This window comes from Astatotilapia calliptera, chromosome 17, assembly GCF_900246225.1.
Source record: "Astatotilapia calliptera chromosome 17, fAstCal1.2, whole genome shotgun sequence".
Lineage (NCBI taxonomy): Eukaryota > Metazoa > Chordata > Actinopteri > Cichliformes > Cichlidae > Astatotilapia > Astatotilapia calliptera.
In genome coordinates this window covers 36,666,959-36,678,031 of record NC_039318.1, presented here as the reverse complement: position 1 = coordinate 36,678,031, position 11,073 = coordinate 36,666,959, and the positions used below count along the sequence as shown (strand labels likewise).

At 37.3% G+C, this 11,073-nt stretch overlaps 1 protein-coding gene across 1 annotated transcript; it reads left to right on the top strand.

The window, feature by feature from the left end:
- The first annotated feature begins 2,224 nt into the window (after positions 1–2,224).
- Positions 2,225–5,970, top strand: LOC113009357 (putative C-type lectin domain family 20 member A). The gene is made up of 5 exons (XM_026147613.1): positions 2,225–2,259; positions 2,736–2,776; positions 2,996–3,382; positions 4,077–4,427; positions 4,648–5,970. The coding sequence occupies exons 2-5, from the start codon at positions 2,743–2,745 to the stop codon at positions 4,989–4,991; spliced, it is 1,116 nt and encodes a 371-aa protein (XP_026003398.1). The 5' UTR covers positions 2,225–2,259; positions 2,736–2,742; the 3' UTR covers positions 4,992–5,970.
- The last annotated feature ends 5,103 nt before the right edge of the window (positions 5,971–11,073 follow it).

Sequence of the window (11,073 nt, the reverse complement as noted above, 5' to 3'; positions counted from 1 at the left end):
TGATATAACTTTTTACTTATTAGTTATCATTCAAAAACACCCAGAGGCGGTCAAGTGGGAGTGACTGTTCTTACAGACACTGGGAAAGTGTGCACGAGTTGAAGAAGAGCTGTCTAAAACTGACAGTGGCACTACGAAATGTGCAATGACTGCATTAAACAAAGAAGGAAAATGGAGCGCTGATGATTGTAACAACACAAAACCTTTCTTTTGCTATGATGGTGAGATTTCTAAATAAGGTCTTTGTCAGCATTCTTACTTAATTAATTTTAGAATTTTAAGTAAGATGCCATATTGAAATGAAGAAAGCAAAGCAATGAAGTAAAGTAAGAAAAGTAAAGATGATACGGGGAAAATGTTAAAGTCAAAACGTAAAGCCTAACTCGTACTTTTTCTTCTGTTTGTTTTTTTGTGCCCTGTTTTGTTTCGCCTCACATTTTAATGTCGTTCTTACTGAAGCCCGATGTCCTCAGATTCAACCAAACATCTGTGTTTACTCATGGCAGAAATGTTGATCCCGATCAAAGAAAGCAAATAACGGGATGAGGCCTGAAATTACTGCAGAGTGCACCTTTGACCTGGTCTCCATCATGAACATGGAACAGCAGGAACTGGTGAAGGAGGCAGCCAAGAACACCAACACATCTGGCTGGGGCTGTGCTACAGCTGTGCTCTTGATCTCTGGTTCTGGGTCAGTGATCAGCTTCTCTGCTATGATAACTGGACCAATGAGACAGAGACTGGACAGTTTGACATGTCTGTAGAAGCAAGCAGGAGAAGACAAGTGGTCCAAGAAAACAGATGAAGAGTTAAACTTCATCTATTCTTTCTGACAGGCTTACTGGTGATAGACCTTTTATTTCTAGCAAGTCTGGAAAAATACAATATTGTTGCATCGTCCAGGCTACAAACAATAATAACTTTTCTTTTGTGTTTATTCTCCGTTTACTTCTTTGAACACTGTTATATATTTATTACAGGATGACCACACTAGTATAAAACACCTCACTACACATAAGATGTGTATTATTGGGAAATTATACTTAAATATTGATCTATATAACATTGATAAGAATGAGTGTTTTTCCTTGTGACACTTTGTGTTTGCAGACCAACATGAAAAACTGCAGCGACCCAACCAGTCACTACGAGATTTTAATCTTCTTTGCATCCAGTTTCATCCAGCGAGAACCAACAAAGTCTAATAACAATATGTGCATGATGAAGTTACAAACCTTAATATAATTCTGTTCGTATGTTTTTAATGACTATTCGGTGTGGACCACACTTTTCTACAGTCATGTTTCAGTGTTTTTCTCTGAGCGGTGTGACATTCAGTGTTGTCTCCATCGATGTGGGATGTGCCAGCCTTTGTGGCTGGTCTCCTGTCCCTCTTATTCAAGGTAAGTGATGGAACAAACACTTGGTTTCTTTTTCATTTGCTATAAAAATGATTTGTAAACAACTGTAAAGGAGCCAGCACCCCGTGTTCACCTTTATGGGTTTATTAATCGCTCAGGGACACTTTCACTCTCAGCACCCACGGCAGCCAGTTCTGCAGTCAGCTGCACCCTCCCCCTCCATCTCCGGTCTGTGACATCACTGAAAAGGGGGAAAACCTCATCATAAATCATCCCCACCTGACCCACCAACCTCCCTGGCACCACCCGTCCCCTGCAGTTGATCCAGGGACCACACCTCCACCACAATTAGATTTACTGATCACTGCAAACTTTGATATAAATCTACTAGAATTTGACACATCACAGATAGTCACACACTTGAGTATTATCACTGGCTCACGTGGCTGACATCCACCAGCTGTGTGTGCTTTTTAAATAGGAAAAAAGGGATTCGTGGGAGTAAAAGTTTCAGTTCATCTTCATAAAGTACACTGATAGAAAGCAGATGTCAAATGCTGCATCTTTAGAGTAGCTATAAATAACCATATGATATGAATCTCACCTTCAAAGTGGATGAAAGGCATTATGTTGACAGATAATTTGAATTTATTGAAATGTTTTTGTTTTTTAAATGTGCAATAGCTGCACATTTCCTGGTCCGGTTTTGAATTTAAGATCGGCCTGTCGTCTTTCCTGTTTTCCATGGCTTCATCTAGATTAGATTGTGAATGACTGACTTCTGTTTTGAATGTTCAAATACATAATACAGAATCCTCTTGTTAGAGCTGAATGTTTCATTCAATGACCCAGAATAAGAACAGATCAGAGTGAAGCAGGGACAGAGGAACAACCTGACGTAAGTAGAAACTTTGTAGTGTAATTTGACATTATTGGCTCAGAATAGAGGTTAAAATGTATTTCTTTAGAGATTGATATTAATGTATTTTCACATATTAAATGTAGAGCCCATGTTTTATTCTTGTTTGCTGTCACAGGGGGTGGCTATAATGACAGAAACAAAAATAGCAATATAAGGCAGTGATGAAATAGTCCTGCAGTAAAACAGTTTGTGTTAAAACGGCTGTTCCAAGCTGTGAAATTGCAAAACAAAACAAAAAGTCTCAGCTTCTTGTTTATTTTCCTTGTTTAGTTGCATTTTTATCATCTGCACATTTCCCTCCTTTGTTATTGCTATCCGTCCTTCTATTGAGCTTTCTTAGACAAAGCAGTGAAACCATATTAACTTTGACAATTGTCTTTTCTCCACTTCTAAAAACAACAACAATTTTAAAAAAACTAACCACACACTGAAATACTGGGTCTATCAAACAGAGCAAAGATGCACTGGAGACCTTTTCTGCTCATTCTAATGGGTAAGTAGATCATTTTACTGGAAAAACTACAAAATAATTCACTTCAGATTAGTGCGCTGTTACTGTGTAATCACTAAAAGCACTGAAACTACTCGTTTTAGGCATGTGTTGCTTTCTTTATGTGATGTCTTCCCTCCTGATTTAACTTTCTTAATGACTTCTCTGACATCATTATGTTTATACATTTATGAAGGTGTATATTTGTTTTTTTCTTTTTAGGTCAGTGTTCCTTGTTTTCATGCCAGCGCTATAAGTACTATTTTATTAAAGAGCCTAAAACATGGGACGAAGCTCAGAGCTACTGTAGAGAAGGATATAAAGACCTGGCCACAGTGCCTGACGTGACATATAGGGAGACTCTGTACATAGATTCTACAGAGAATCAAGCAAACGCCTGGATTGGGCTGTACAGCATCTCAGGAAGAGAAAACAGGATGTGGCACTGGTCTCTGCCAGGAGTGGAGTTCCATGATAAAGAGATGAAATGGAAAGTAGGGGAACCTAATGATAAACCTGAACATCTTGAGAACTGTGGACGGATTAAAAGCCCTGATGGGCTGGTGGATGTTGGCTGTTCTAACAATCACGCTTTTGTCTGCTATAATGGTGAGAATAAGGCAATCATTAATTAATTAATTAAATAACTGTTCATATTTAAATATAATTCACCTCTAATGAATATGAAAAGAAGCACTGCTTTTTTTTTTTTTTAGAGCAGAGCAGACTGTATGTTTCATTGATTTACTGCACCATCTTGTGGTGCCAAATGGTATTACACAAAATAACATAAAATTCAAATTCAAATTTTATTTGTCACATACACAGTCATACACAGTACGATATGCAGTGAAATGCTTAGACAACTGCTCGTGACCTAAAATAAAAGACTATGAAAAGGAAAGGAAATAAATTGGGTAAATTTAACTGGGAAAGAATAAAACTTCAGAGAACTGTTTCTCTGCCACACAGAGCAAAGACATCCTGAGCATGATGTCACAGCAGTGGGTATTCCCCTAACGTTGCTACAGAGAGTAAAACATGAACGTATTTTTACAATCATACTTCAGCTTTGGACTCTTTTTTTAAGTCGCATTTTTTGTTAGTGGGTTGTTTCGACATGCAGTATGAATTATTGAGCTAGTCATTAATTATTGATCTTATTGTTACAATACAGCACAATGAAAGGATCACAATTTTCAGTATTCCAGGTTAATATTTTCCAGTTTTCATGAAAAAAAACTATTGTCTGAGATCAAAAAATTTGCATTTCTTGTGACACTTTTTTCTCTTTATTCCACAGAACAAAACAAATCACTCCATTTGATTGACACAAAAAAAAAGTGGCGTGAGGCTCAGAGCTACTGCAGACAGCACCACACAGACCTGGCCAGTGGAGCAGAACAGTTAAAGGAAGCAGTCAGTAAATTATCTCGTAAACCACCATCATGGATCGGCCTGTTCAGAGACACCTGGAGGTGGTCAGATGGGAGTAATTCTTCTTACAGACACTGGGAAAGTGTCGATGAGTTGCCTGTAGAGCTGTCTAAAACTGACAGCGGCACCAGGAAGTGTGCGATGATTGCATTAAACAAAGAAGGAAAATGGAGCGCTGATGATTGTAACAACACAAAACCTTTCTTCTGCTATGATGGTGAGATTTGCAAAGATTCAGCTTTTACATCTGGTTTCTGTCAGTTTTCTTACTGAAGGAATAAATGTTAAAATAATTTTTTAAATCTTTCTTATTCTCACTGAAAGAAGTGTACATGAGGAACGCTGGTATAAGTTTCATCATCAAGCTAAATAACACAAACTACTATGGAGTTTTCTTCTGTTCTTATAAACGAACATCATGTGTTCTTTCATGACAGAAAAATGGATCCTGATCAATGAAAGCAAAAATTGGGACGACGCCTTAATTTACTGCAGAAAGCACCATGATGGCCTGGTCTCCATCACAAGCAGTGAACAGCAAGAATTGGTGAAGGAGAAAGCCAAGAATGCCACCACTCCGTATGTCTGGCTGGGACTGCACTACAGCTGCGCTCTCGATCTGTGGTTCTGGGTCAATGACCAGCTTGCCTGCTATCAGAACTGGGCCAATGAGACAGACACTGGACATTGCAACCTGGCTGTAGCCATGGAGACAGGAGGAGAACATAAATGGTTCAAGAAAGATGATGGAGAGAAGTTTAACTTCATCTGTTCTCTGTGACTGGTTTTAAAAGCAGTGTAGCAGCCATGGGTTAAAAATGTGCCAATACTAGAAACAGATGACACATAACAATCATTTAAGTTGATCAGGCATAAAATTATGACCCCGGACATGTAAGGTGAATTACACTGATTATCTCTTCATCATAGAGCCTGTTAGTGGGTGGGATACATCAGGGACTAAGGCAACATTTGGTCCTCAAAGCTAATGTGTTAGAAGCTGTTTTTTATTTTTCAAACTGTAGAATGCTTTATTCCTAAATAAGTTTAAAAGCGATACGTACTGTAGAGTAAAATATACCACAGCATTTGTATGCTTATATAAACTTTCCATAATCTGACAAAGATACAAGATTTATAGTAATACTTATCCTGAGCAAGTAACAATTTTTTATTTAAAAAAAACAACATACAAAGAGAAACAAAAACCTTTGATTAAAGAAAGAAAAATAATAGCATGAGGCCTTAAAATAATGCAGAGTGCATGTTTGACCTGGTCTCCATCACAAACCCGGAACAGCAGGAACTGGTGAAGGAGGCAGCCAAGAACACCAACACAGCCCACGTCTGGCTGGGACTGTGCTACAGCTGTGCTCTTGATCTGTGGCTCTGGGTCAATGACCGGCTTTGTCTGCTATGAGAACTGGACCAATGAGACAGATCGGTCTCTGTCTCATTGGTCCAGCAACGGAGAAAGAAAAACAAGAGTTACAATCACAGCCTAAAAACACTGTTAAAAGTACGTTTTCTCTGTTTCCAGGCTAGAAACAAGCGACACATAACAACGATAGCATTTCTTTGTTTTTATTTTTCTTTTGAAGTTTATTTCTTTGTATTCTGTCACATATTTGTTACAAAATAGGAATCTGTTCTAGCTCAATAACTCTTCACCTGTTAGATAACATAAGGTGATGGCTTTGTAGTGTATACAGCAATTATAAGATTATTTATTTTTATTATTATTTTATTAACCTTTATTTAACCAGGAAGATCCCATTGAGATTAAAAACCTCTTTTTCAAGGGAGACCTGGCCAAGATCGGCAGCAGCAGGTGTCTCACAGTTACAGAAATTACTCAAACACAGGCAGCAACAACACAAATGCAACAATAAGTGAAAGAATACAAATAAAATAAAATTCAAATAAAAATAAAATCTGCACGTACCTGAGTCTGGCACAAGGTAAGTCAAAATATATAATATCTAATATGTAAATAACTGTCTTAACCCCCCAAATGCAATGTTTATATATAATTATTTAAATTTAAGGACTTAAGTAAAATGTTTATTTTTATTTTTCTGACCCTGTTTAACAATGTTGTCAGATTTTCCTGTGAACTGGGAACACTGGTATAACTGATAATGAAATTTGAAACAAAAATATTAAACATTAAATATTTTTATCATTAGTGTCAGTAAAAAAGTGTGTATTGTTCAGGATTTTTTTAAGTAATTAAGAGAACACTAGATGGTTCACATGAGCCAACAATTTCACAGCAATTAAACATGTTCACATTTCCCATATGGTCTGTGCGACAGTGTAGAACCACCCCTCATTTCTTTACATTCTGCTTGGAAAATGGAAAATGGATGCAGTGATGTAGTGAAAAATTTACAAATAAAAATGGAAACGCAGCAGCTGAGGCAAAAAGAGTTTGTGCAATTTTTATAAGCTTTAAACCAGCATGTTGATTCTTCAGAACCAGACATGATGGTCAACACAAATTATACATTTTGTGTATATTTTTATTCACAGGTGATCATTTTTCATTTAGTATAGTACAATATTTAACATATTTTTTGATTTCCCAAAAAATGATTTATTTAGCACAATATAGTGGGCTACATACTGAACTCAGTATCACACTATTGGTCTCATTAATATACACATCCTGGTTCCTGTGCCAAATCATTGACGGATGTTTTCTCTGATTTCTTAATGACGTGACCTTCAGTTACTTTGTATCTGCTGTAGTCGTTGTAGCTTGAATCAAATTTGTTGAGGGCACCTTTGGGATGTTTTTTAGATTGAACTAAAGAAATGAGAACAAATGCCTCCCTCTGTGCTCTTTCATGAAAGAGCACAGAGGGAGGGATTTGCTTTGGAAAAAACTGTATATTTGCCCAACATCTGTAAAGCAGTGGGTGTGATTTATTCTGCCTCCACCTTTCTGTTTGACTTTGCTCTTTTATTTAATCTCTTAGTGTTTCTGTGCAATGAGCAAAACAACAAGAACAACAGCAGCAGCGATGAAGTTTCATGCTTTTGTTTTCATTCTTCTCTTCATCTGCACGTACCTGAGTCTGGCACAAGGTAAGTCAAACAGAATGGACTGGATGCAGAACTCAACTGTGACATTTCCACTTAAATATCTACTTTTAACAGAATTCACAGAAATGTAACCATGCAGCTCTTCACAGTATCTTCTAAAAATCTGACTAAAAATATGCACCCATCTTTTGGTGGGGTTTTTTATGCCACATCTTGGGTTAACCACAGTTCCTGAAGCCTCATTCCTTTGTCTTTGTTTCTGAACACCTGTTGTTTTTTTTAGTGAGGGGATGTGGGAATAATACTGGACAGCACTGTCCACAACATTTCCAAGCGGGGTGGTTTATTTCTCCGTTACTCTCTAACTTTCTCTCCAGGCTCGTATGGCAAGTGCTGCCTCGGCTATGTTAACGACATAAAAAAGAAGAGAAACATCGTCGGTTACACTATGCAGGAACCGAACACTGTCTGCAACATGACAGCTGTTTTGTGAGTATACAGTGTAAGATCCTTCACTTCTGACTGGTTTTGTTTTCCTGCACTGTCAAATTCCAGCATAATTAATAAGCACAGACTGACGGAAAAAGAAAAACCCAATTTAGGAAGTGCATGATCGACATTTAATGAAGTGTGTGAGCTTCTAAAATAAGCTTGAGAACTTTAAATAATGATACTCACATATGTAGGTTTCAGATGAAAAAGAAGTCCAAACCTGTGTGTGCCAATCCAGACGATGATTGGGTCCAGAGGGAGATGAAGAGGCTGGATCCATCAATGCTGCATTAGGTAAAAAGATACATACCATGCTCTCCCAATGTCATACACTCTCAGAGGCTATGTACATTAACCATAATACACACCGCCTCTTTACAGAACGAGAAAAAGCAGAAGAGGGGACAGTGGACATCTTTATCTAGCTGTCCGAGATCGGATATCATCTTTAGTCATGTACACAGTTTACTAATACAGAAATATGTTGTATACTTAATGTTAGAGCCAGTATAAGTAAAATAATTTATGTGAACCATCTATGATACTATTCAACTGTGTGTGTATGTGAGAAAAATGTATCCTTAACATGCTGTTAACAGATAAGTTGAGGTTTTTTAAAAATATACACAGATTTGCTAGAGTTGGACTTTGTGTTTTTCTTTTGCAAATAAAGAGCAAAACCAAACAGAACCTTTGGTTTGTATACTGCAACTTGATGATAGAAAATTAAAAACACTGCACTGCAACAGCATCCTTGAGATGTGCTTGAAAGGGAAATTTGTACAACCAAGATATGCAGAACAGCATCTCTAAACACAACACATATGGAACTGTAGATGGCCTACAGCATGGATCCATCCATGTGCATCCATCGTGTCTTGTATCCACAGTTCTGGCTGGTGGTGGGGGTGTAATGCTGTGGGGCACGGTTATTATAGTTAGCTAAAACTAAATACAAAATTAAAACTAGATGTAAAAACAAAAGCCTGTAGTTAACTAAAAATTGAAATAAAATCTAAAAACGATTATGTGACCTTGGAAAACAGAAAAATAAAAAATAAAAACATGGGAGAAATATCTCCATTTTCAGTATTTGTAATATTGGTAAAAAAAAAACATTATGAGCTGGTCTGATGAGGGATTGATGAATGTATTTACTGAGACTCTTAATGCCAACAACAGTGTAACTACTTTCAAAAAGTTCTGTATTTTTATTGTAATTTGTGCTGACTTTTGACATAAAGTATTTACAAATTAAACTAAACTAATTAAACCAAACACTTTTGAGCAAGAAATACTAAAAACAGTCATTTGAAAACAGAAACTATAAAAACTCTGGTGTTGTGGATATTTACTTCACTTTGGTACCAACTTACACTGCAGCATATTATTGAAACAGTAGATTGACATCATGGATGTAAAGCCAACAAATCTCCAGTAACTGTGTGATGCTGACATATCGATATGGACCAAAATCTCAGGGGAAGCTTTTAGCACCCTGCTGTGGCAGGTGAAGGCAAAATGGGGTCCAGTACTCCCAGAAACTATTGCAACAACAAAATCGTCTTCAGTGCAAATTTTTGACAGCTAATCTAATTTTACAACAGACTTGAAAAAAACCTAGGATTTTATTTGTAACTTATTTTGGCAAATATTTAGGGTGATGTTGCTGAGATGGCCTGTTTTATAGTCTCACGGAAGACTAAAGATATTAGTTTTGTTTGTTTATTTGTTTTTTGTTTCATTGTTTGTTACTTACATTTTGCAACATGAATATTAGATAATATAATATTATTAGAATATCAGAATAGCATTTTAGGTCTTCATCACAAAGGATCATAAGCTCCTTCCACATATTTAATGCAGGCTCCAGTATACAGTGAGTTTTCACCTGGTATTAGGCAGACAGGATGCGTAACACCAGGTGTGATAATTAAGACGTCCTGAACAGAGAAGACGTCGATTTCTATTGTTGTGTTTCTGCTCCACTCTGTTTCTAGCACAGCTCACACTGCTGTGGCACCTAAATTGTTAAAATAAAATTAGAGATCCTCGGCTATTTTGAACTAGGTGGTGTTTCCTTTTTCAAACACCACCCAAAGTCACCCGTCATTCTGCGGATCGATTGATTGATTGATTGTCTTACCCACATATAGTGTACAAGTGTCCCAGTCATCGTAATCTAAGAAGCTTGTCATGAAAAGCGTCTGGACTAAATTTCTTGAAGACGTTGAAGAACAGAACTGGATGAGTACAGATATTACTGCCCCTGCTTTAGAGAGGTGAAGTGTCTCAAGGTTTATAAGGTTGGGGAAACCTGCAGTCAGCTGAGACTGAAGAAGTCACCTGGATGAGTGACGAAACGTTTCTCCCACTGAAAACGCTACGTCCAGAAGAACAGAATCAACCTTTTGGGATATTTAATCTAATTCCCATGTTGTATTGTTGCCACCTACTGGTGGACTGGAGTATTGTGCTTCGAGATGCGCGTGCTTTGGGCGCACATGCCGCCTGAGACTGAAGCCAACTTGTGGATAAGGATGGAAATGGACTGCAATTGCTACTAAATGTTACCATGTGTGTCTTTCTACCATTTTACTTTGTGTACACATTTTATTTGGGCTTTAATTTTATTTTGCTGACACAACATCTGTGTTTATGAAAAACACAGATGTTGCTTATTTGCTTGCTGGTGAAGAGCCAAGAGGAGATTTAAATACTGTTGGATCATGACACTTTATTATACATCAAACATCAATCTCACAGTTCAAAAATATAACAAGAAGAACAAAAGAAAAAACATATTAAAGGGTTAGTTAGTTTTACAGATCATTACAGATGCATGCTCATCCAGGTCAGTAGGTCCTAAGAAGTTGATTCTGTTCATCTGGACATTTTCAGTGGGAGAAACGTTTCGTCGCTGATTCAAGTGACTTCTTCAGTCTCAGCTGACTGCAGGTTTCCTCAGCAACAGTACGTTTGCACTGAAACCAGCACCACTGAAGGAACAAACAGTATGTTTTTGTCTTTCCACCTTTAGTTCAGAATATGCCATCATCCAGTGCTTTACACCTTAATACTATATCTGTTTTGCATGGCAGCCCTCACAAAGAAGGCTACAGGAGGAACACAAAGAGGTAAAGAAGATGGTAATGAACATATACCTCATAAGAGGGGACAGCTGTTTTCTTCAAATCCAGTTAAAATAACATTAATTTCATTAAGCCAGTTTGTCATGTAGTTTCGAATTGTGACCACAGGGAGGCAGTGTGTGAAACGTTTTCTACAGTTGAGACAATAAATGTGGGTCATTTAATTAA